Source organism: Herpailurus yagouaroundi, unplaced genomic scaffold (assembly GCF_014898765.1).
Source record: "Herpailurus yagouaroundi ecotype Mexico unplaced genomic scaffold, PumYag 29, whole genome shotgun sequence".
NCBI classification, from domain to species: Eukaryota; Metazoa; Chordata; class Mammalia; order Carnivora; family Felidae; genus Herpailurus; species Herpailurus yagouaroundi.
Genome location: NW_024412377.1, coordinates 102,481,977 through 102,509,365, shown reverse-complemented (window position 1 = coordinate 102,509,365; position 27,389 = coordinate 102,481,977). Strand labels below are relative to the sequence as shown.

The following is a 27,389-nucleotide window of genomic DNA, read 5'->3' as shown; positions in this document are numbered from 1 at the left end:
CCCGGCCGCCGCCCGCGATCGCTACATGTGCGCCCGCCCGGCCGCCACGTCCCCGCCCGCCCACCGCTGACCTGCCCATGGGGCGGAGAGCGGCGCGGGCGGGCGAGGCCCGGGTGCGGCGCGGACCCCGGCCCCCCGGCTCCACACAATGCGCCCCGCGCCGAGGGGGCAGCGGGTCGAGCGAGAGTCCGGGTGGAGTACTCTGCGTGCCAGACGGGACTCGCCGGCCGAGCGTCCGACCAGAAATGGGGTGGAGCTGGCGCGGGGTTTAAACTGCCGCCGCATTGGGCCTGGGGTTTCTTCAGGGCCCTTGCCCTAAAAGTGCTGGAGACCTACAAGTAGGGGGTCCCAGGCCTCACCCCAGGGCTGCTCGTGCTCACACCTGTTGCAGGCTTCCTGGCTCCCGAGTGAAATAGTCTCTGTGGCTCAAAAGGTTGACTGCTGAGGTACCCAGTGTTTAAGGAGTTTGCTGGGGTAGCGGTCATGTTGCTGTGATTTTAGAGACCGAAAAGGTTAAAAGCAGCAGCAAAACCTCTGTTGTGTTTTCTATGGTGCCCTGAACTGTGGGCAAATAAATGTCGGATCATTGGATCCGATAAAGGAGACAAATTTACTCACCCAGTCATAAATAACCTTATCCCTGTTATGTTGAGACCAAAGAAGTGAATTCTTTAAACAATTTAAGTCTGCTTTTTTGCAGAAAATCTCTTGATTTTTATTGTTAGTCAACAGCAAAACTAGAATTTGGTAAGTAAGCCCTTTAGGGCTTAAACATAATAACACTTGTAAACATGAAATTATATACAAATCCATGAGAAATTCTGTTAAATAAGTGTCGAAGTACTGCATTGCTGTAACTTAAAACCTTTAATAGAGGAGGAAGCACGTAGCTTCTTGGTTAATATAATACTGCTCATTTAAAACCAAAGGGGATAATGCCAGTACCAAGGGAAGGGTAGAGTTTTGGGGTGTGTGGGTGCTTGTATCTGAAACCCTGTGGTGCCCCAGTCTTAATTTGTGTTGTTATAGCTGTAGGAATGATAGAAGTTGATATTTATTGAATTAATTACGGATATCGTATGACACAGTTATTTCTTAAGGGAGCCAAGACCATAACCACCTTGTAATTTTTTTCTGTAGCACTATAGATTCCTGTTTTGGTACTTATTTATTAAATACCTTTTATATGCCTGGAACTGTGCTTGGGCTAACCATCAAATTTATAGTTTATTCTGGGTGCCTGGAGCATAGTATGCCTTCTGCAAAAGAAACAAGTTAAATTTCAGTAAACGAATAGTATTTAAAAATATGTATTGCTTTACATTTTCTAAGTGCCTAATGATGGATGATCTTGTTCCTTTGTGACCTTAGGAAAGCATTTATTTCATTGTTGTTTTTGTATAGGCCTAATTACTTCTTGCAAGACCATTAATAAAATTTGGATAGAAAGCTCAAGTAAATTTGGATAGATAGCTCAAGTAAATTTTAGCAGGAAATATTTATGAAAAATTACCACATCAGTATGCTAGTCTTTGCCATTGACTAAAGAAAAACCATTCGTTTTTTTCTTGGTCTAAGAAAGTAGACTTTGGAATTTTGTAGAGAATGCTTTTGCTAGTTAATCTGACCACTACCTATTGAGGGTATTCTAGTATGTAATAAATAGCTAATACAGTGTACCTAGAGTTTGTATCAGGGATTTAATTTAAAAATAAATTTAGGTCTGCTGAATAAAAACATTTGAATATTACTGTCTAAGAAAACAATTAGTGTTAAAAAAAATTAGAGGTTAAGAGAGCATGAAGAAAGATATAATAGAGTATCATGTCACTGTTGACTGCCAACAGAATGAAATACCTGCAAATTTATGTCACTGGAAATGTTAGATCTTGGGGAGGGGGCACAATTGTGGAACTGTTGCATTACAGTAATTTCATACTGACCTTACATAATAAGATTTGATAACAGACTTGTGTTTAAGTGGCATTTAATATTCAGTAGAATGAGTCTAGTAAATGAGTCTAGTAAAAGCATTTTTGATTTCTGAGTTGAAAAGCCATTTTATAAAGTTCTGTAAATGATCTTTAAAGACCTGTTTTCATTTCTTTGCGATGCTTTTCATTTTTGTCATTATTTCTATACGTAAATACCTTTCTGGTAAGGTTTTTAAAGTTCAAATAAAACATTCTCTTTTGAAATTTTTTTTTGCTATGTTGAGCGTATACCCTGTTCAGAACTTGGCTTATGTTGTATTGAATATAATTGATATAAAGTATTAAGTTTAATGTTTCAGCCATAAAGCACCAAAGAGATTTAACATAACCATTAGTGCATTCTTGGAATAGTGTATTGATGGTTTTAGTAAGAAAATTTTATTCTTTCTAAAAAAAATGCAAGTTTGTTTTTTTTTTTTAATTTTTTTTTTTCCAACATTTATTTTTGGGACAGAGAGAGACAGAGCATGAACGGGGGAGGGTCAGAGAGAGAGGGAGACACAGAATCGGAAACAGGCTCCAGGCTCTGAGCCATCAGCCCACAGCCCGACGCGGGGCTCGAACTCACGGACCGCGAGATCGTGACCTGGCTGAAGTCGGACGCTTAACCGACTGCGCCACCCAGGCGCCCCAGAAAATGCAAGTTTTAAAATATCACAAATGGGATTCCTGATTTTAGATTGAAAATGCTTAATTTCTTCCTTAGTTTATTGAGAAGTTTCCTTAACTACTGTTTGTTCTAGAAACTGGAACAACTTAATCAATATCCAGATTTTAACAACTACCTGATTTTTGTTCTTACAAAATTAAAATCTGAAGGTAAGTGAGGTTTGTATTGATAAAACTACTTGGAAATGTCTTCAAGATATATGAAAATATACTGAGAGTTATTAATTTCAAAGGTTTGCGTTTTATAGTAACCACTGGTTTACAGATGTGGAATGGGCAGAGAGATTTAAGAGTCCACTCTAAAGTTTAATTTAGATCCTTAATAAACATTCGATTGTTAATCGGGTGTTTTTATCATAAACTCCTTCATATTTTGTGAATGAAAAGAGTATTACGGAGTCTACTTTGGTATTTTGCTTGAATCCTTGTACATGAACGTCATAACAGATTGAATGCAGGATTTACTCATTAACTGAATATATGTGGATTCATAGAAAACAATCAAAGTTCATATAACCAAAATGAAAACTCACTTGTCCTGTCACCCAGAGAGAATTTATTATTATTCTTGATTAATTAATTCTACAGTCTTATATAGCTGTTTACTATTTTAAAATTTAATTAAAATTGGGATCATTCTCTTTATAAACTTTTGCGACTTTTTTAAAACTTCTAACTGTATATATTAAACAGTATAATGAAACTTTATTAACTATTCTTTTACAACGATTTTATTTAAAAATTTTTAATGTTTGTTAATTTTTGAGAGAGAGAGTGTGAGCTGGGGAGTGGTAGAGAGGGAGACACAGAATCTGAAGTAGTTTCCAGGCTCTGAGCTGTCAGCACAGAGCCTGATGGGGGTTTCAAACACACCACAAGATCATGACTTAATCCGAAGTTGGACATTTAATTGTGCCACCCAGGCACCCCCAGTCTACAATAATTTTAAACTTAAATTACTTTTGTGGCAATTCAAAGCATGAAAACTAGTTTTATTTTTAAATGATATGGTCATTTTATTGTATATATGTCAGTGTTTCCCACTAGACTTTATTCATTCATTTCTCAAACATTTATTGAGCACCATTTCATTTCCAGGCTCAGGGGCAATGAAAGTGAACAAAAAATAAGAATTTCTGCCCTCATGGAACTTACATTGTAGTGAGCTGTTTTTTATCGAGTTACCTGAATATTGAAGATTCTTTTCCTGGAACATTGTCATACACACAAAAGGCGTGAAAATACTTACTATTAAGCAACTGATTGGCCTCTACTTGAGAGCACTATACCCTGTTCAGTGATTAGTGTTTCAGAAGCCATAGTGCAATTATTTAAAAAACAAACAAACGGAAAAAACAAAACAAAACAGGGCACTTGGAGTTGGGAAGTCTTACACTCTGACACTGATTCTGACACTGATTTTACCTGTCTTACTTTTTCCAGCTATATAATGCCCTGTGTTAGACTGCCAGACCGTCTTGTCTGTAAGGGTTAGACATCCAAGGCTCTAGTGGGGTTAATTGCCTTCATGTGTAGTAAAATCTCCTAATCTTACAGATTTTAATACTTCTATCAGATTTAATATGTTTATACAGTATAGTAATTTTTTTAGATTAATTTTGAATGTTAATTTTAGGGATTTTAATTTGTGGTTGAGGGATGTAATGGCAACTTTAAAACTTTCTAAATCTGGGTTTTAAGAAACTGAAAATTCCTTCAGCATATCTTGAAATTAAGCAACTAATATTCCTAGTTTGATAAATGTACTTGATGCTTTGTTTCTTAATATAGAAATTTATTTTTCCCACATACTAATTTGTAATCAAGTCAATGTTACTCATTTTTTAAAGAACTTTATATTTAGGAAATGAATTTTTCTAAACTAATTGTTTTACTTGAAAATTTTAAATTTGTTTTCACCAGTTCATCTATTCTCTGTCCTGTCCATCTGCACATCCTAAGTTCCACATATTAAAGATGTTTAAAATATTCTTTCTGAAAGCTTTTTTGAGATGTTAAGAATAAATAAGTATTTTTAAAAGCAAACAATTCAAATCATAAGCAGTTGGATATAACTGCCTCCAATTTATTAGTCACCATTTTTCACAGGACACGATAGAAGCTTAACATTTGTTTAACAGTTAATATTTCTTGTGCCTTATTTATTTGGGACACGAGCTTGCTATATTCCATTTTCTATTTAAAGAAAAACCTGGCATTGGGATCATCCTATTAGTGAAGGAACGTAAATAACATCTTGAAGTGGAAATGCTTATTTAGTAATCTTTTCACCATTTCTCTTGTGAATTTGTTTACTCTGAATCATGGAGGAAAATTTTAGATCTGGAAGAGACCTCAGAGATAAGCTCATCTAATTCCCTCGCTGTACAAATCAACAAATTGAGGCCCAGTAAAGTAAAGCCTTAACTTTAAAAAAAAAAAAAAAGAAATGGATGATCAGTGGCTGTTAATGCATTTAGGAGAGAGGATATTTTTTATGTTAATGAAGACAAATATTTTAATATAGAATGCTTTATATTTTTAATTTTAAATCACTTCTACCTTGTGTTGTGGCCTATTAAAACTCGTCTTGTATCATTTATTGTAAGAATAATAGTGTGTATTATAAACAAATATGTTATTTGAATTAAAACTATCTGAATTATTGGGGCGCCTGGGTGGCGCAGTCGGTTAAGCGTCCGACTTCAACCAGGTCACGGTCTCACGGTTCGTGAGTTCGAGCCCCGCGTCGGGCTCTGGGCTGATGGCTCAGAGCCTGGAGCCTGTTTCCGATTCTGTGTCTCCCTCTCTCTCTGCCCCTCGCCCGTTCATGCTCTGTCTCTCTCTGTCCCAAAAATAAATAAACGTTGAAAAAAAAAATTAAAAAAAAAAAAAAAAACTATCTGAATTATTAAGGGCTAACAAGACAAAAAGGATTATTGCTTGTCGAAGTTAAATATCTGGCTATTCATTTATTATATGGCAGTTTTAAACTTGCAAGTGAATTTAGAAATGTTTTTGTTTGATTTTAACTTACTCATTGGAATGGTTTGTAATTGAAACCAGAAATAAGTTACTAGATGGTGACAAAAGCTTTTAGCCTGTATTACTGTGATGGCCTGAGTGGGGTTTATGAGCAAAGAAATTTTGCTATCCTTTTGCCTCTCCATATGCTTCACCCTTTAATATTTCAGTGCCAATCATCAGCATGCTACAAACTAGAACAAGCATGTGGTATTTTACTTATTTATTTTTTTAATGTTTATTTACTTTGAGAGAGAAGGAATCCCAAGTAGGCTTCGTGCTGCCAGCACAGACCTGACATGGGGCTTGAACTCAGGAACCCTGAGATCATGACTTGAGCCCAAATCAAAGTCGAACACTTAACCCTAAGCCACCCAGGCGACCCATGGCTATTTTATTTTTTTATTTTTAAAAAAAAATTTTTTTTTTCAACGTTTATTTATTTTTGGGACAGAGAGAGACAGAGCATGAACGGGCAAGGGGCAGAGAGAGAGGGAGACACAGAATCGGAAACAGGCTCCAGGCTCTGAGCCATCAGCCCAGAGCCCGACGCGGGGCTCGAACTCACGGACCGTGAGATCGTGACCTGGTTGAAGTCGGACGCTTAACCGACTGCGCCACCCAGGCGCCCCTATTTTATTTTTTTAAATAACGTGTGTAAAACAGTAGTGCTGTAATAGCATATTCTACTCACCACAACTTCATGTCTTCCAGTCCTTTGAGGAGGGTGATACTGTAGAATGCATCAAGTGTAGACTTGAGCCAGACTCCTGAGGTTCATATTTTGACTTCCTCACTTGATAGCCTTGTGTGACTTTGGCAGAGCCCTCAGTTTCTTCATTTGTGCAGTGGGATAATAATTCCTGTCTCATGGGGTTCTGAGGATTAAAAGCACACTATTTGGAATGCACTTAGCAGTGTTTAGTACCAAATAAGCATTCAGAAGATCCTAACTATTGCTAATATTGGTGGTGATGTCAGTTGGTAAAGCATCAATTACATTCTACTAGTGTTAAATTTCTTCTTAAAAATTTGTTAACACCCAGCTTTGGACTAAACGTTTTAATGTAAATTGTATTTAATTTTTGGAAATTTTAAAATTGTTTTACCTTTTTTTTTTTTTTTTAGCTCAGAGTCAAGTGAAAAACATGATATAAATGAACGTCACTTATTTGTATGTGAAGGTGATCCCGTATTTTTTGTCGACTTAATTTTTTTAATAGATATTTTTAGTCACTAATACTTTGAGATCTGTAATTTGATGTTTATATCAGGTCCCAATAAAACTTGTGTGCAGTGGCCCTATGTAAACTAAATTAACTTTTTAAGTCAGTGGTTCTCAACCAAGTGCAATTTGGTCCTCCCTTGCCACCCACCCCACCCCTGCAACATTCCAGACATTATCTGGAAACATTTTTGTTACAACTTGGAAAGGTAATACTGGCATCTATGGTCAGGGGTACTGCTCAACGTCATAGGATGCACAGGACAGCACCCGATAAAGAATTATCTGAGCCACAATGTCCATGCCAAGGTTGAGAAACCCTGAACTACAAATCATGGAGCTAGTCTTTTGATAATTATTTATGATACTTTTTTCCCGGTTATAGCAAAATTATTGGAACGTTGCAATCAATTTTTGAGTAGGAGTATTTTAAAAGTTAGCGTCCTTGATACATTTTGAAATGAAAACTACTTTGAAACTCAATAATGTTTTATTACAGACGAACCCACAAGATCATTGAGTGGTCTCATTTTGAAGAATAACGTGAAAGCACATTTTCAGAACTTTCCAAATGGTGTAACAGACTTTATTAAGAGTGAATGTTTAAACAATATTGGTGACTCCTCTCCTCTGATTAGAGCCACTGTAGGTAAGTTATACTGTTACAGTTTTGCTTATTCTGTTTGTAACTGGGTTGTTTTGTTTTTTTTTTTTTAATTTTTTTTTTCAACGTTTTTTATTTATTTTTGGGACAGAGAGAGACAGAGCATGAACAGGGGAGGGGCGGAGAGAGAGGGAGACACAGAATCGGAAACAGGCTCCAGGCTCCGAGCCATCAGCCCAGAGCCCAACGCGGGGCTCGAACTCACGGACCGCGAGATCGTGACCTGGCTGAAGTCGGACGCTTAACCGACTGCGCCACCCAGGCGCCCCTTTTTTTTTTTTTAATTTTTTTTTTTTTTTTTTACTGGGTTTTTTGAGATGATAGGCTGTTTTTTTTTCAGCTTTATTTTTTATTTTTTTAAATGTTTATTTTTGAGAGAGCGAGAGAGCTCATGAGCAGGGGAGGGGCAGGGAGAGAGGGAGACACTGAATCTGCAGCAGGCTCCAGGCTCTGAGCTCTCAGCACAGAGCCTGACACGGAACTCGAACCCACGAACCGAGAGATCATGACCTGAGCTGAAGTCGGACACTCAACTGACTGAGCCACCCGGGTGCCCCGAGATGATAGACTATTTCTGTAGGAATTTTTGTTCCCATTTCATGTTGAATTGTGAGGGGGAGGGGGGGAATTTTTCATTGCCACTTCTAAATGCTTTGCAAGTAATATTATTTATTATAGTAAAATCCCTTATTTAGTGAGACCATACTCACTGGTGCTTGGTTTAATAAAATGGGGCATTAACAAATGGTGTTAAATGTAGGATCACTGCCTTTTGTTTGCGTTCCTTGTTACCTGGCTTCCTTGTGTAATGCATGGAAGCTTTCTTTACACAGAAAGGAAATTTTACTAAAACAACGTAAGAATGGGACCTTAAATCTTATTATGTTCTACTCTTGTTTTTAATATATGCTTTGTCTAATTACAGCAGTTTTTTTAGTCTTTTCAGAGTATTCAGCTTGAGTGAAAGAACAACTATCCGTTTATTGAATTAAGATGTTTAATTTTTTAATTATAGCTGGTGTAAATAGGTTTGGGAGTGAACACAACTGACTATTGGTAACATCAGTTCATGGAAGCAGAACTAGGCAGGTGGACTCTAGAGGGGCCTAGTAATGGGCAGTGTTCAGTATGCTATGGGGCTTAAGCAGCTCAATTTTACAAGGACCTAGAAATAGAAAGCTTCTGTTAATCTAGCAGGTTGGTTGAATGGAAATTGGTTACTGAGAACTTCCATAATGATTCAGTCATTTTCATTAAAAGTTCTCTACTTTTGTATTTTTTGTCTCATGGGTTTGAAAAGTGCCCAGTTCATCTTTTACTTAAAATAACCAAAGGCTCTGTGGCTTCTTTCAAAATACTAACGTCTTAATTATGCACATTATGCACACTGATTTTACATGGGATGGGTAGAGGTCATTTCTGTTTTGACAAAAGGGAATCCCTAGTTTATTCTGATGGACCCTCCTATGCCTTTCCAGTGCTCTGCCAGCTCTTGACACTCTTAAAAAGAATGGTGAGTGTATGCCAGACTTTAAAAATTTTTTAAATCTTCACAGTACATATTAGGAATCTTGCCAAGGAAGTTTATTTGAAAAGACTACATTGCACTGACTGTGATAATTCTTTAAGCAAATATAAAATTATTTCTCTTGTTTAAGAACATATGGTTGGTTTATAATTTTATTATTTTAGTGACTGTCATTTGTGTTTCAACAATGTGGGAACGTTTCTGTAGAATGAATTCATAGAAGTAGCATTACTGGGTCAAAGTGTGGTGTTTAAGCATTTAAAATTTTAATAGGTATTGCTAAGTATACAGATTTTCACTCCCACCTTTGCTATATACACTGAGAATTACAATTTTTCGCTTTTTACTGGGATGCTAGGCATTAGAAGATTTTTTGGGAGTGGTTGAAATTATATGGGCCAGTTAAATTTGAATTTGTTGGTCTTTGACCATTTAATGCTTTTCTAGCAGAAGTAACGAATGTCAGCAATCTGTTAGTGCCAAATTGTAGGCTGGCATTTAATTTTTATTACTGCTTGTTTTAAGACATGGTTGGCTTTATTAAGGCAGGTCCAGAGCTTTCTCTCTCCCTCACTTCTTACATATTTTAACTTCAGGAAAGAATAAATGGCGAGAAGGAACAGCTCTACTATTGGCCTTGCTGCTTCTTGATTTTATTAGAATATTTTAAAGGTTATGTCTGAAAATGCTATCAATACATTGATGACCTTACCATATAATTTAGAATTTTTTTAGTGCAGAGTACATATTGACCAACAACTTTACATTTTTTAGCTCTTTGCCATTGAGAGCAACATTCTCAAAACTAACAGTGGAAAATTGAAAAACTGTTTATATGCCCAAACTGTAGAATTTACTACGGTAATGATCATTGAGTACTTACTGTATTTATTATGTGCCAGGCATTTTGTTTGCATATCTCACTTCTCAAAGTAACAAGAGAACACTTTTTTTTTTTCTTCACTTATACAAATTAGTACTTTGAAGTTTGGAGTACTTGTAATTCACCTGCTGTCAGTGTTCATACAGATCTTATGGTACTAAAAGATCTAAATCATCAAACATCCTGTATTATCTTATGTTAAATTTGCTAGGGCAGAGGAAAACACTAACACAAAACTTACTGCATTATTACCGTGTATAACAAAACTTTTGTGTTATGTATTTGTATATTTGCAAGTTCATTAACTATCACAACTGATCTATACAACACAGTTGAAACAGTCTAGTCAGGGTGACATGATCAGTCAGCATGTGCCCCTCAGCCTTCAAGATGCAAGATCACTTTGACAGTGATTCAGTTCCGTAAGTGGGAACTGTTGGAGAAGTGTGTGGGTCTTCCACACCAGAGGGATTATTGGGCACAAGATTGTTTTCACTTGATGGCTCATCTGCTTTCACTCTCCCTGCCATGGTCTGTGGCTGAGATCCTAGCTTAAGTCAGAGAGCAGATTGCAACTTTCTTAATGTATTTTTGTTTGAAACTAACAGACTCCTACTCATCACCCAGTGATTAAGCACATTTTGGTATATTTCTTTCTACTCTTCTGTAAAAGAGGAACACTTTTGACCCTTGAAGAACACAGATTTGAACTGCATGCGTCTGCTTTTAGGCTAAATTTCTTTTTTCAATAAATGCAATAGAGTATTCTAAATGTGTTTTCATTATGATTTTCATAGCATTTTTTTTTCTGTAGCTTACTTGTAAAAACAGTACAATACATGTAATACACAAAGTATATATTAGTCAACTGTTTATGTTATCACTGAGGATTCTGGTTAGCAGTAGGCTATTAGTTAAGTTTTGGGGAGTCAGCAGTTATATGTGAATTTTCGACTGAGGGGAGCCAGTGCCCCTAACCCCCCGCATTGTTCAAGGATTAACTATAATTTTTTTTTTTAGAGGAAGAAGCAAAATTGTTTTTATTCAAAAAATACTATTAACTACATAGAAAGTCCTAAGGAATCTAGGGAAAAAAAATCTAAAACCAATATGTGAATTTAACTAGATTACAGATTCCAAAAATCAATAATCAATTGTATTTCTGTATATGTACTGGCAAAAAAAAAAAAAAAATCAAGCCTTGCTTTCTCATCTCTTAATGGTATTATATGATGGGCAGAGATTCTTAATTTTAATGTAGCCCAGTTCACCAATCTTTGTGGGTTAACTTTAATTTTAATGAGGGGAACTACTGGTATTGTTAGAAAAGGGCAGCAGTAGTTGTTGCCCTTTTTGTAGTACAAAAAGAGTAGTCTTTTTGTGCAGATAATTGTTAAAATACAAAAGAGGGCAAAGTGTTGGAAAATAAGATTAGAAACATCTGATTTATGCTGTGGTTTTTCTACAGGTGTGCTGTTGTGGAAAGGGGGGTCCTGGGTGAACGTTATTATTTACATGGTGTGGAGGTCCTGGGCTGTTTTGAGGCGTTTAAGTGAAAGTGTGTGCATGTGTGCATTCACATGGCGGTATCTGACATCATGCAGTCAGATTTCCTAAATGTGTATGTTTTCTTTCAAGGTATTTTGATTACAACCATAGCCTCCAAGGGAGAATTGCAGAATTGGCCTGACCTCTTACCAAAACTCTGTAGCCTGTTGGATTCTGAAGATTACAACACTTGTGAGGTAAAGAAATGTACTTTCTCTTCTCTGTTTTTCTCGTCTAGTTGTGTATTTGTAACCTTTGAGAAAAATAATTCTATGAAACACAGAACTTCAAAACTTAGAAGTTTCAAGTTACCCTTTTGCTTTACATTAGTGACCATTTATCTTACTGTTTTCTATAACGACTGTTAAGTTATAAAGGTTCTTTACTATAATTCCTACAAGAAAGTGCAATTGTTTAATCTGTGTAGTAGTTTTCAAAGATAGATTTAAATTTACCAAATTTACCAACCATGATTACTTTTTTGCTTTCTCTAGATTGTTTCTGTGCCTCTTATGACATGTCCACAGTATATGTAATCTAGTTTTTATCATGTAGTAATTATAATCTCGTTTGCCACTCACTAATCAAATTAACAACAACCTTTCCATATGGGAAAGGGAGTCTGTGTGGATTCCTCATTTTATGTATCTTTTATTAGCTGGCTTCACATTTGTGTAGAAATCTGTTTTGAATGGGAACCATTTTAGGTGTTTTTGCTTCTTCAAAGGCAGGGACTCCTCTCCCTCTCAAGAAAGCAAGCCGTGCTCGTAGACAGGACAAGCACTGAAATAACCTAACAAAATCAGGTGGCCTTTTGACTTGGCAGTTTGTCGCCTGATCTGAAAGAGGAAAAGGAGGGACTGGAGAGAGAGGGAGTAAGCAGAGGGGTCTTTAAAGTCACACTTTTCCCTCCCTAAAAACAAAAACAAAAAAGACGTACTTTCCCATATGTACATTTTCCAATAATGCCTTGGAAATACACTGGTAAGATTACAGAAGAACTGAAATAGTAATTGTATTCAGCCATTAAGTAAGAGTTGATTAAAATTTAAATCATGCTTTGGTATAGTGGTAACAACACGAAAGGAGATCAAAATTTTAGAAAGCACTTACCAAGAATAAAAAAATTAAAACTACAGTAATCATGAAATTATGGAGCTTCTATAGAAGTCGTATTTTAAATATTTATTTTGAGAGAGGGGGAAAGGATGTGAGCGGGGGAAGGGGCAGAGAGGAGATCCCAAGCTGGCTCTGCGCTGATAGTGCGGGGCTTGAACCCACAAACTTGAGATCACAACCTGAGCAGAAAGCAAGAGTTGGGCACTTAACCGACTGAGCCACCTAGGCACTCCCATAAGTCACATTTAAAATTTTTTTTTTTTTCAACGTTTATTTATTTTTGGGACAGAGAGAGACAGAGCATGAACGGGGGAGGGGCAGAGAGAGAGGGAGACACAGAATCGGAAACAGGCTCCAGGCTCTGAGCCATCAGCCCAGAGCCTGACGCGGGGCTCGAACTCCCGGACCGCGAGATCGTCACCTGGCTGAAGTCGGACGCCTAACCGACTGCGCCACCCAGGCGCCCCCATAAGTCACATTTTAAAGAGAAAGTATTCTTCTATTCATTGTACGAGGAAAGTAAGTACCAGGTTTCTGCTCCTGATGGAATTACAAGCAATAAATGAGATGTTCAAGGTGGTTAGTAGGTTGCATGTTGTGTACTGGCAGGAGCTCTAGGTTAATCCCTTTGGTGTAAAATGGATGTAGGGAAATAGTTGCTAATTTGAATTTTTTGCCCGTTTACCATGTTTTGTCACCATTACCCAATGAATGGTTTTACATATAAGTAATTTTTAAAAGATATTAAGACTTCTTTTTGACCTAAAATTGAAAAGAATATTTCAGGAGAAGTGAGCTTTTTCAGTTAGATAATATTTATTATAGTCCCTCCCAACCAAAATATCCTTTAATTTTAAGTCATTAAATGCTAGGATAAAAATGTACTATTATGTTTAAGCTAAGATTTTAGATACTTCAATGGTAAAATGATTTCTGTATTAAAATTGATGACTAAATTTATGGGTTTTATGAGAGCTGAAAACATTCATACAAATTAGTCAATATTCTTCAATTTGCTTTTAAAATGGCTTCATTTATGGGGCACCTGGGTGGCTCAGTTGGTTAAGCGTTCGACTTCGGCTTAGGTCATCATCTTATGGTCTTTGGGTTCAAGCCCTCTGTCAGGCTCTGTGCTGATAGCTCAGAGCCTAGAGCCTGCTTCGAATTCTGTGTCTCCCTCTTTCTCTGCCCCGCCCCCCCTCCCCCCACTTGTGCTCTGTCTCTATCTCAAAAATAAACATTAAAAATAAAATGGCGTCACTTTTAATTAATTGTAATAATTTAAATATCTTTCACAGGGAGCATTTGGCGCCCTTCAGAAGATCTGTGAAGATTCTGCTGAGATTTTAGATAGTGATGTTTTAGATCGTCCTCTCAACATCATGATCCCCAAGTTTTTACAGTTCTTCAAGCACAGTAGTCCAAAAATAAGGTATCTGTGTAGCCAGTATCAAATTAATTTGTAAACTGTAAGCCTGACCACTCTCATTTTCCATTACCTAATATTTTTGTGATTGGCAGAAGATGCTGATATTCCACAAAGGTGAACTTCAGTAGTTGAAATGTACTCCTTTCATAGCAAAACACATGAAATGTGAACTTCATCTGATGAAATTTTCATCCAATACGATAGTTCTCTACCTTCTAGATGGTATGCTTCAAAGATCCTTTGTGTAAGGCTGAAAGTCATTGTGTTTTGGGATGTTGTCATGTTGTTTTTGTTTTAATTTATGAATCTTGCCAAGTACAGGTTCCTTCATTTGCAGCTTTGTGGTAAAAATTGCTCCAATACGACATCTGAATTATTTAGTAATTTCAGTTTAAGCGTTTTACATCTAATTTAAAACACTTTGAGCGTGAAGGTAAAAGAATTTTTGAGTACACTCAGATCAGTAGGGCCAATTGGCCACAAGTTAACCTTGGCCTGCTTTGTTTTCCTGTTATATCCCTAGTTCCTTGAGCAGTGCCTAGCATATAGTTGTTGAAATATTTTGGAATATTAGCCTTTGAGTAACTTGATTATCATCACTTGTCCTGTTGAGCTATAATTATCATGATGCTTTCACACTTTTGAGGTGTGTGAGACTCCTGGAACTTCACCAAAAGTTCCCCAGGCTGCTCTACTCGTTTTTTTTGTGTTTTTGTATTTTTCTTTTTGCTTTCTGCAATTAATACTCCTTTTGTCTTTTGCTTATCATTAGTATGGAAAAGTCAGTGCTTTTCTGATTGTCAGTTGCTCTGATTTTTATTGTTTCCCATTGTCAATGCTTCATGCTTTTAGATAGAATGATCAAACACCATATTACTATTTAAAGTAGAAATTGTGGGGGCGCCTGGGTGGCGCAGTCGGTTAAGCGTCCGACTTCAGCCAGGTCACGATCTCACGATCCGTGAGTTCGAGCCCCGCGTCAGGCTCTGGGCTGATGGCTCAGAGCCTGGAGCCTGTTTCCGATTCTGTGTCTCCCTCTCTCTGTGCCCCTCCCCCGTTCATGCTCTGTCTCTCTCTATCCCAAAAATAAATAAACGTTGAAAAAAAAAATTAAAAAAAATAATAAAGTAGAAATTGTGCAGGATCCCAGAGGCAGAGATAGCCAGCTGCATGAACTTTATGCATAGGCTGTAACTGTTTAGATGTTCATTGGAGTTTATTCCAAGATTCCAAGCTGTATTCTGAAGGATTCTCATTTCAACAGTGTGACCAGAGGGTAATCAGGAATCTTTTTCTTGCTTAAATTCTTTATTTCTTTTTCCTTTATCTCGATCTAATTTTAATTACTTTTCATCGTAAGTCATACTTAATACACTGTTCTCACAGTGGAAACTTAATAGATGCTTAATTTATGGTAGTGTCATGCAAACAAATAATGACATTTTACTCTTCCTGACATAGTTAACTAGAGTTCATGTTCCCTAGGAAGTCTTCTCCTCTTAATCTTTCAACTAAGGTGATGAAAAAAGATATAGTTATTTGCATATTTTTCTTTACTCCTAAGAAAGTCACTTTTTTTGTGACCCAATTCTTAACAATTGAAAGAAAACAGAAAAATCCAAAAAGCATATTCCTGGCAATTGGCATACCATTACTAGATATAACAGTGTTTTGTAATTTTAATACATTTTTGTGGGTGGACATTTGTTTTAAAACTTGACTAGGTGGACTTCAGTAATATAGAAATGTTTCTGTTTAGTGACTCTTCATTACTACCCATTTGAGATTCTGTTGTACATACCATTAAATTTTTTTCTTCATTTTAACATGTATTTGGGTAAATGTATTTGCTATGTATTTTAGCAATGCGTTAAGCTTCATCTTTATATTTTATTCTATATTATTGTTTAACGCCTTATTTATACAGTTTAACTGATATTTTTTATGTACTATTAAAAGTGGTTTTCCATCTCAAAATAACTGCTGAACTTTGAGAATATAGAATGAGGCAAAGGATTATAGTTTTATCCATTACAGGATTAAGCAATTGAAAAATCAGAGCCACTTGATTTTTTATAAATCCTACCAGCAATACCCAAAGTTGGGTTATCATTCTTAGCTCATGACCTTCTTATCTTGGCCCACTTGCATTTAGTCTTTAGTTACATATTAGTTATTTTTAATAATAAGCACTCCAACCTACCATCCAGAATGGAAGTTAAGGTCTTGACAGCAACCTACATCTAATCCTGACTTGACCCTTCCCTTGGATTGTTAAAAAACAATTATTGAAAATATATATGATATGTAAAAAAATGTATATATATATATATATATATGTATGTATGTATGTGTTTTTAACTTTATAAATAGTATTTTACTGAACTTAATCTTTGGTGATTTTTTAAATTTAATATTTTGCTAGGATTCGTCCATATTTTGTCATTATAGCTCATTTGTTTTGACAACTGTATAGTACCTCATACGAAGTTTACACAATTTATTCATGGTCTTCCCCTTGAATCCCCCCCTTAGCCTTTGGGTGGCTTCCAGGTACTTGCTAGTGTGGATAGTGCTGTTGAAAACATTTGCTTGTCTCCTTTTGTCTATTTGCAAGAGTTTCTAGGAAGATGTAAAGTCTTTGGGGAGGAATTTCTAAGACACTGGGCACATAACAAGGAAAGAACCCCAAACTGTTTTCCAGGGCGTTTGCATCAATTCATACTTTCTATTAACAAAGGAAAAGTTTCGGGGCGCCTGGGTGGCGCAGTCGGTTAAGCGTCCGACTTCAGCCAGGTCACGATCTCGCGGTCCGTGAGTTCGAGCCCCGCGTCAGGCTCTGGGCTGATGGCTCAGAGCCTGGAGCCTGTTTCCGATTCTGTGTCTCCCTCTCTCTCTGCCCCTCCCCCGTTCATGCTCTGTCTCTCTCTGTCCCAAAAATAAATAAACATTGAAAAAAAAAATTTTTTTTTAAAAAACAAAGGAAAAGTTTCTCTGGGTGCATATATTCTGCATTTAGTATTGTCATGTATTTTAATTTTTGCCAAATAGAAAATTGTGTTTCATTATGAGCTTGATGGTTATTTCTGTGTCATTGGTTATGTTGAATATCTTGTCATAGGTTTATTGGGTATCTGGTACCTTCTGTCGCCTTTTTCTCTTGGGTTATCAGAAGAAGAGGCAGACAGAAAAAAAACTATAGTTTCATGATAAGTACTGTGGAAAAATGAGAGTAAGGGCTTAGAGGTATTTTACATAGAAGTTTCACTGTACAGGTAACATTTGTGTAGAGATTCTGAACAAAGTAAATAAAGTAACACATCTTTGAAAGGTCAAGGGGAAAGACATTAAAGACCGGGAACAAGTATAAAGGTCCTAGAGTTAGGAACAAGCCTTTTACACTGACCAAAAAAGAAAACTTTGCATCATACTAGGAAACGTAGGGAGTAACCACACTGTAGTGGAATGTCTAAGCAAATAGTCAGCAAACTGTGACCCATGGGGCCAAATTCAGCCCATAACATACGAATTAAGAATGCTTTTATACTTAAAAAGGTTATGTTTGGGGGTGGGGGTGAACGTGCCACAGAGGTCTTATGTGACCCACAAATCTTAAAATATTACCATTTGATCTTTTGTAGAAAATATAGATTGTGTTTTATTGGAGAAATCTGAACAAGGGTATAATGTGATCTTACTGGAGTAATCCTCATAGGAAATCATGGCTTGGACTAGGGAAGAAGTGAAGGTGGTTAAGAAGTGATTGGATTATGGGTATATTTTTACAGGTAGTGCCATTAGGAGTTGCTATGGCATTGACTTGACTATGTCTTTAGTTTTAAAGGAATGTGTACCCATTATATATATATCCATTATGCCTCTGCCCACCATCCCACTGTTCGGAGGTATCCACTATTAAAAATATGCACATGTCCTTTTTGAGTCTCTCCACTTTCAGAGAAGTACTAATGTTCTGCACCCTGCGTTTTTCACTTAAGATTCATACTCTGTGTGAGCTACACAGAGAGTTTGACTCATTCTTTTCAGGGTGTGTATACATATATGTGTGTGCCATATATATATAAATACATATATTTATGGCTGTACATACACCATAATTTTTTTTACGGAGGAGTATTTAAGTTCTTGTCAATCTCTGTAAATAGAAAATGCTGCAGTGAGCATGTGTTAAATGTTAAATTTTGTTTCTAGGTCTCACGCTGTTGCATGTGTCAATCAGTTTATCATCAGTAGGACTCAAGCTCTGATGTTGCACATTGATTCTTTTATCGAGGTAAGATTGTCTCTCTCCCTTTCCCCCCACCCCCATTTGCTTTTGGGGAAGTTAGAAAATGTTAAATTATTTGATAGTATTAAAATTGGATACAGTGTAGACTTTGTGATTTTTGTTAACTAAAAATAAAAGCACTTTTCCTCTATTACTGATTTTTTTTTTTTTTAACGATACAAACATCGATTATGGAATTTGGGTGTTTAATATCTTGGGTATTTTGTTTGTCAAATTTTATCAAATTTTTTGTTTGAATATACTATTCAAATTCCAAATGTAAATTAAGTCTCCCAGCTATTTTGCATTATTTGAAACATGAAACATTGGTGAGTTTGAATCATCTTAACTTGATAAAGAATCTGAAGGCATAGACTAAAAGGACGGTGCTTCATTTTCCATTGGTTTCCATTGTAAAATTAGAGGTGTCATGGAAAAAATTGACTCTTAAATCTCGTCAAGCATTTCTAAAGGCCCTTTTACCTCTTCGATAAAAGCAGAAAGGCAACAACAGCATTATTTTCTGGCCATGAACCCTAAGGAACAGGATTTTTTCAGAACTGCTACCACTTGATCACAGTTGTAAACAAGTTGTTAAAGTTCCTTTAGCATTTCACTTCTATTTTCATTAAATCAGAGTTTAATAGTTAATTCCTTTCCAGCTATTAAAAATTTTAGAGGCCATCCTGCTAGAATTTTTGTGGGAAATTATAAGAAAGGAGGGGAAAATGGTGTCATCTTTTCCCTCATCACTTAAATTGACAAGCTTTTTTCTGAACATATCTTACCAGTAGACTATGAGTAGTAGCCATAAGGATCCTCTAGCCATTTAAAAGTTGAAACTAAAACACGAGTCTTCAGTGGATATTGCCGAGTCCTGTGAATTAGGCATTGTGCTTGGTGCTAGGGATAGATACATAAATAAATGTTATGCCTCAAGGTGTTTTCAGTCTGGTTTGGTGTAGAAGGTAGTGGATTATCTCAAGGTCTGGCGTCAGCCTGCCTGGGTTCAAATCTCAGCTCCACAGCTGCTAACTTTGGGCACATTATTTAACATGTTTTCCATTACCTTCTCTATAAAATGAGGCTAATAATTTATCTTGTTGGATTGTTAAAAAGATACTTGCTGTAACTAAATTGGAACAGAACCTGCTATTCCAGAGCTATTTCATAGCTTAAAACAGGAACAGGACTAGATACACCAATATCTTATATAGAAATATAATTTAGAATAAAAGATACTAAATTTCCTCAGAAAACAAAATTTCCACAGGACCGTACTCAGCAAGTGGAGCAAGAACATCTCCCAACATTGTAAAGTCTTTTCCATTAGTGTTCCATTACCATTTTAACAGTTCTTTCCTACTTGATAATCCTACAAGATTCAACTAGTTCTCCATCCTACCAGAGCAGTCAACATCCATAGGAAGCACCTGACACATAGTAGGCCCTTGATAACCATTTGCTAAATGAAGAAATGGATCATTTATTTCTTGAATTATTGTTTTTATCAGGGGCAGGTGTTACGTCTGCTGAGTCTGACAATATTGACTGAAAAGTGTATTGGTTACTATTATGTGGCTAAGACCTATCTTGGCAAAGCTAAATACTCATACTTAAGACAACATTAAATTTAACGAAGAGGGGCGCCTGGGTGGCGCAGTCGGTTAAGCGTCCGACTTCAGCCAGGTCACGATCTCGCGGTCCGTGAGTTCGAGCCCCGCGTCGGGCTCTGGGCTGATGGCTCGGAGCCTGGAGCCTGTTTCCGATTCTGTGTCTCCCTCTCTCTCTGCCCCTCCCCCGTTCATGCTCTGTCTCTCTCTGTCCCAAAAATAAATAAACGTTGAAAAAAAAAAAGTTAAAAAATAAATAAATAAATAAATTTAACGAAGAATGTGTATTGAACCTATAAACAACGCTGTCGGAGTATTCTCTGTGTAAAATATATATCTATCTGATGAAAAGAGGAACTATAGAGGTTTCAAAGCATCCGATGCAGAGGCAGAACTTGGGGAAATCGAAGATCGAAGTTTTTAAAATTCTACATCAGTACTTCACATACTGTCACATTTGATATTTGAACTTCTCCATTGTTTTATCCGTTGTAATAAGATTTCAAGTTCATCTGTTTGGAGATGTTTCTCTGGTTTTTGGTTTTGGTTTTGTTTCTTTTTTGTTTTTTGGCTTTTTGTTTTTAAAGATTGTGGGACATCGAAGTTTTCTTAATGTTTATTTATTTTGAGTGGGGGGGGGTGGTGGCACAGCACAAGTGGAGGAGGGGCAGAGAGAGAGAATTCCAGACAGGTTCCACACCACCAGCACAGAGCCCGATGTGGGGCTCAAACTCAGAAAACCATGAGATGATGGCCTGAGCCAAGATCAAGAGTGGGATGCTTGAATCGACTAAGCCATCCAGGCTCCCCCACGTTAAATTTTTTTAAATCTTTTTATTACAATTCATGTGTATGTGTAGATAAAATTCAGGAATGAGATGGGGGAGGGTTACTGTTTCTACTTCTTATATCTCCACTTTGCAACCTCTACATAACACAGCTTGTTGGTATAAGGAAATGAATCTGGACCTAAAATTCCATGAAAACCAAATTCAGATGCCCCCTGGGTAGCAAGTTATGTAACTTCTAAACTTCTTTATCTGTAAAATTGTATAACAACATCTTAGAGAAGACTAAATGAAATAGTCTGTTGTTTATTCAGGCTTTTTGCCCCCTCATCTTGGTGACAAACCTGTTTGGGAAAACATAATCTTGATTGCTACTTTTACTATTTTTTCAGTAGTTGGCTTGGAGAACAATAAGTAGTTTGGGGTTAAGTTGTTAGAAACTCAGCATACATTTCCCAGTTATTGATACTTTTAGAGAATTTGTACCTGTTACTACCCTAAGAATTGGGATTGGTAGAAATAATCTCTTGACAGACCGTAATTTTGAAGGAAAATTAAATTGTATTTTGAAGATTATCTTCTTCTGGGTGAGGGAGATCAATGCCCCATGTCCTAATGACATGGTTTTATTCTCACAAACTAAAATTACCTTAAAACATACCCAATCAGTGGTACCTGGGTGGCTCAGTCAGTTGAGTGGCCAACTTTGGTTCAGGTCATGACCTCATGGTTCATGGGTTTGAGTGTGGGCCTGTGTCATGCTTAGCACTGACAGCGAGGAACCTGCTTCAAGTTCTGTCGCCCCCTCTCTCTGCCCCTCCCCTGCTCATGTTCATTCTCTCTCTCTCTGTCTCTCTTTCTCTCTCTCTCTCTCTCAAAGATAAACATAAAAACAAAAACAAAACCCACAACCAATCATACTGTCTCCAAAAGAATGGCTTTAGGTCATTTACCAAAGTCATGGGTTTTGACAATTATCATCCTACATTTAATTAATTGTCTTATAACCTAATATTTCAGGCCAATTAATTCCATCTTTATTTGTACCTTCTTAGAGTTTCTTTAAATGTTACCAACTTACAGATGACTGGTTATTATGTATAAACCTTTCTAATACATTGAAATGCTTAACAAGAGAAAAATTTCTCATGCAATAGAACCTCTTTGCATTGGCTGGTGATGAAGAACCAGAGGTACGGAAAAATGTGTGCCGGGCACTTGTGATGTTGCTTGAAGTTCGAATGGATCGCCTGCTTCCTCACATGCATAATATAGTTGAGGTAATACAAACAACTTAAAGACACTCGCCTCATTTTTCCCCCAAGAAAATCCTTGAGATAAAAATGCATAATACCAAATTTATTTAACAATTTATTTAACACATTTGTTGGGGATGGATAATGAAAACAGTTATGGCCTTAAAATTATAAGTTATCTTTATGGTGACTTTTCTCTCATGAGATTTAAGATGTGTATAGAGAGGGGAAATTATTTAAAGGAATAGATGGCTTTTAACCAGAATAACTAGCAAATATTTAAATTATTTGTGTTTATCAGATATGGGTTAGACTAAGTGATCACTAAAACTGTGGTACATTAAGCAGCACATTCTTGTGTCATTGGAGTTTGGAATTACAGTGTTTGTTTTCCACCCATTACTGGTAAAATTATTCTGATCCACTTGTGATTTATGGTAACAATGAAATTTCTGAGAAGACATAATCGCTATAGTTTTTTTTTTTTAAGACTCTTTTAATCCCTATGCAATTAAAATAATTTTACTAGGAAATTCTGAGTAGGTTGATCATAGATTAGCCATATTTAAAGGAAGTAGTACATAGCACCAAGGTAAAATTATTATTAGAACAAAATAACTTGTTTGGGCAGTACTCAGTACTGCTAATGTCAAACTCTAGCACCTAGTTTTCATATTATTGGATATAGTTGTGTGTGAGTAGTATATAGCTTGGCAAGTGTGTGAGAACGTTATTTAGATCCTTTGTATGTTAGAGAGAAAATCTTTTTTTTAAAGGTTGGGGTCTAAGACCTGTTAGGAAAAGGTTAGCATTGATAGTGCACAGCCAGTCCTTTTCTGAAGCGTATGGAAGGGTCGTTGTAGAAATAAAGGTATGTAGCAGTACTAAATGGGAATAAGGTACATTTTCTCTGATGAACTTATTCTCTCTGAAGTGCTTAGAAGAATCAGGTGGAGTTAGTTGAAAGTTTAGTGAAAGCTGGAGCTAACCAGAAAGTTAAAGACCTTTATTTTATCATTTGCTAGGGCCATGTCATAGCTGGGAAGCCAGCGTAGAACCGTAGAGTTCTACGATTCTTCAGCGATACTGAGCTTGGTAGTAGGACATGGTATGGAATGTAGTAGGGGTTGGCCTATCATATCTTTTGCGTTGCCATGTTTAGCCCTGTGAGATGTTGCAGTCAGGGAGAGAGTGTGTATAAAAGCTTCATCCATCATTTGACGCCATTTCCACACCCATATACATTGGGAAATGCTATGAGTGCCTTTGATTATATTTATTTTGTTTTTGCATATTTTAAAAGATTTTTTAAAAGATTTTTGGGGCGCCTGGGTGGCTCAGTCGGTTAAGCGTCCGACTTCAGCTCAGGTCACCATCTCACGGTCCGTGAGTTTGAGCCCCACATCGGGCTCTGAGCTGATGGCTCAGAGCCTGGAGCCTGCTTCCGATTCTGTGTCTCCCTCTCTCTCTCTCTGCCCCTCCCCCATTCATGCTCTGTCTCTCTCTTGTCTCAAAAATAAATAAACGTTAAAAAAAAAAATTAAAAGATTTAAAAGATTTTTTAAAAGAGGGGTAGACACAAAATTTGGATAAATTTTATGATCAGGTGTTCCTACAATTAAGAATGAATTTGGCTTGGCATGTTCAAAGGACATGATAAACCTATTTTCTTGGAAACTATAAATTATAGTAGCACTAAGAAATGTCGCTAGTTCTTTCCAAATTAAAAAAAAAATTAACTTTTGTAATTGTATAATATGTATATGTCACTTTATATTCGTGAAAATACAAAAGACAGCTTGAGTTGTTACATTATAAAAAGATTCTTCGTTTTAAAGAAAGGTATAATGGACTTTCTTATTTTGATGTTTCTAAGAAAACAGTGTTTGTTAATACATTTCATAAACTAAAATACACCTGTACAGAAGCGGATAGGCCAGACATGCTTAGGACACTTTTCATTAAGCAACGTTCTATACCAGTGGTTCTTCAGTTTGGCTGCGTTTTAGAATTGACTCAGAAACTTTTAAAAATCCAAAGCCTAGGTTGAGAATCACTATAAAGTTCAAGGCCACAGCAGAGGATGACCATTACCTTGCTGGAAAAAGGTTAGGTTTATTTTAATTGTGTGATTTAAACTGATTAATACTAATGCTTTGTTTGTAGTACATGCTCCAGAGGACGCAAGATCAAGATGAAAATGTGGCTTTGGAAGCCTGTGAATTCTGGCTTACTTTGGCTGAGCAACCGATATGCAAAGATGTACTCGTAAGGCATCTTCCTAAGTAAGTGTTTGTTCTGTTGAATGCTACCTTGTTCTTATATTTAACAGTGAGTCCTCGTTTTTGCATTTTTAGATTGCATTCTTCTGCCGTTAGGGAATGAAATTCTAAATGAGTTAGACTTAATTTTACTTGGTATAACTGTTGATTATAACTAAAGAGATTTTTCAAGAAGTGGTTTTTGGGGTTGTTTTTTTTGTTTTAATTACATGTGAGTGGTTTATTCTAAATCATAATCTTAATTGTGGATAATTTGTGGCACGTTTCTTTCTTTCCTTTTTTTTCTCTTTTTTCCCCCTTTAATCCTGTTCATTTGACTGGACTTCGGTGGGGTTTTCTCCCCAAAAGTAATTTTCCGGTAGTTGTGATGCTATCGGGTTTTTGGTTAGCCTATTATTAAGCCTATTTCTAACTCTGAATGCTGTTTTATCAGGTTGTTTTTTTAATCTTTTTTCCACTTTTATTGAGACATAATTGACCTAGAACATTGTATTAATTTTGCTACATAATGATTTGATACATGTGTTAAAGTTAATTACTTTTAAAAGTAATGCTTGGGGCGCCTGGGTGGCTCAGTCAGTTGAGCGTCTGACTCAGGTCATGATCTCACAGTTTGAGGTTTGAGTCCTGCGTCAGGCTTTGTGGGTTTGAGTCCTGCGTCAGGCTCTGTGCTGAAAGCTCAGAGCCTGGAGCCTGCTTCAGATTCTGTGTCTCCCTCTCTCTGACCCTTATCCACTCATGCTGTCTTTCTTCAAAAATAAATTTAAAAAACATTGGGAAAAAAAATTTTTTTTTGAATAAAGAAATAAAAGTAGTGTTTAACTTTCTTTTGAAAAATTTTTTGTGTATGTTAGTGCTATATGCCAAATAACATTTATTCAGAGTGTTTGGGGAGTGTTAAATTTGATAGTATGTAAAAGCACTTCACATGGCATCTAGCTCTCTTCAGTACTTAAAATTTTGATTATATTGTTTTGTGGTTTGCTGTTTTCAGTTGTATATTGTGCAGTTTCCCTTTCTCAGTTTTTAAGGTTTGAATACTATTCCATCATGTTGTGCATACTGTTTTATATTCGACCCTTCTATTGTTGAATATTTACATTTGCCTTTTTTTTTCATGTTTTACTTGTTTTGGGAGAGAGTACAAGCAAGGGAGGGGCAGAAAGGGAGAGAGAGAAAGCATCTCCTGCAGGCTTCATGCTGTCAGCTCAGACTCCAGAACCATGAGATCATGACCCGAGCGGAGATCAAGAGTTAGATGCTTAACCAACTGAGCCACCGAGGCACCCCTGCCCTTTTTTAAAAATTATAAGTAATCCTGGAGTCAGCGTCTTTTCTTTGTCCATAAGTGGTTATCTCTTTCAGGTAGAATTCTTACAAGTGATGTTTACCAAAGTCAAAGGATCATAAATACTCCACAAATTGTTCTGTAGTGAAGTTACACCAATTTATAAGCCACCACCAGCATCCCATCCTGTCAACCTTCTGCTGGCCATTACCATTTCTGTAATCTTAGTCATCTGGATGAGCAAAACAAAACCACTTGTTTTAGTATGTTATGGTATCGGTGGGTTAACTTTTTTTTTCCAGATATTTATGTTACTTGGATGTTCTCATTTTCATATCTGTCGCATTCTTTTTCTTTTTCCCCCAAGAAAGCAGCAGTTGTACCTATATTTTATTCTAGTCAGTCTGGAGTTTATTAGGGAGTAAAGTGCAAGGTGGTGTGCTAAATGGATTTTTTTCCTTTAGGAAATCCAGATAATTAACTTTTTTTCTCCTTAACTTGTGTTGCCACTTTTATGATGTGCTTAATTCTTACTGTAGGACCATATAATTCAAAAAGTCATATAAACGGGTGCCTTAGTCAGTTAAGCATCTGATTGTTGATTTCAGCTCAGGTCATCTCACGGTTGGTGGGTTGAAGCCCCACATCAGGCTACCTGCTGACAGTGCAGAGCCTGCTTGGAATTCTCTCTCTGTCCCTCCCCAGCTCTCTCTCTCCCTCAAAAATAAATAAAACTTTTTTTTTTTTTTTTAGTGTTTTATAAGCAGACATTAATTCATACAAAGACTGAAGAAATTCTATCATGAAAACCCAAGCTATAACATTAGCAAGTATTGTTAATAAGCAATTATAACTTCATGCTCCAACTTGGTTATTACACTAATAAAACCTAAACATCCTTAAAGCAAGGAAGAACTTGGTATCAGGCTAAAAGAGCAGAACTTAATCTTTTTTTCTATGCTAATTGTTGCAGACCTTAAATAACCTAAGGCAGCCATATTGGGAACCATATTTATATAAAACAAGGCTACTTTTATTTTTTCATTATAAAAATGCATTTTGAGGACTGGAGAATAACCACACTTATCTGATGCTGAAATAGGAAACATAATAAAAGCACTAGTTTTTCCTAGCACTGTTCATCAGCCCCATGTTTATTATGAGCAAAAAATGTTTGCTTAGGAGTAAAAATTGTATATGTAATGAGAACTGTGTTGTTATGAACTCATATAGAAAGCACCAGAGTGTCAAGGGATGACAGTAAATTCTTTTATGTGTTTCTGGGCTTTGTAAAATCTGTTCCTTTTTTTTTTTCTTTTGTTTTAACCAATATTATTCTCTTTTGATTACTGAATATTTGATGATATATTTTCTTATCTGGCAGCGCAATTCTTCATTTTTTTTTAATGTTTATTTATTTTGAGAGTGAGTGCGTGCATGTGTGAGTGAGCGGGGGGGGGGGGCACAGAGAGACAAGGAGAGAGAATCCCAAGCACGCTCCACACTGTCAGTGCAGAGCCCAACATAGGGCTTGAACTCAAACTGTGAGATCATGACCTGAGCTGAAATCACCAGTGGAATGCTTAACTGACTGAGGCATCCAGGTGCCCCTCATTTCATTTTTTATTCCCAGTTATTTTGGCTTTTCCCCCACCTTTATTCTTATACATTAATATTAGTACCTCCTGGCACTGTTTGGATTAATCTATGTAAAGCAAATAATGCTAAGTACGTATTTAAGGACTCAGTAAACATTCATTGTTGGTATTGACGTCGTTGCCTTTCCGTGAA

At 36.6% G+C, this 27,389-nt stretch overlaps 1 protein-coding gene across 3 annotated transcripts in view; it reads left to right on the top strand.

Annotated features, from left to right (window-relative positions):
* TNPO1 (transportin 1) overlaps positions 1–27,389 on the top strand; it is a 99,014-nt gene that overhangs the window by 40,030 nt on the left and 31,595 nt on the right. For all 3 annotated transcript variants that reach the window (XM_040451076.1, XM_040451056.1, XM_040451066.1), the window contains exons 3-9: positions 2,738–2,813; positions 7,412–7,561; positions 11,626–11,732; positions 13,953–14,086; positions 18,296–18,377; positions 21,930–22,052; positions 24,195–24,313. In XM_040451076.1, the coding sequence (XP_040307010.1) occupies positions 2,738–2,813; positions 7,412–7,561; positions 11,626–11,732; positions 13,953–14,086; positions 18,296–18,377; positions 21,930–22,052; positions 24,195–24,313 (791 nt within the window). The remainder of the gene's footprint in view (positions 1–2,737; positions 2,814–7,411; positions 7,562–11,625; positions 11,733–13,952; positions 14,087–18,295; positions 18,378–21,929; positions 22,053–24,194; positions 24,314–27,389) is intronic.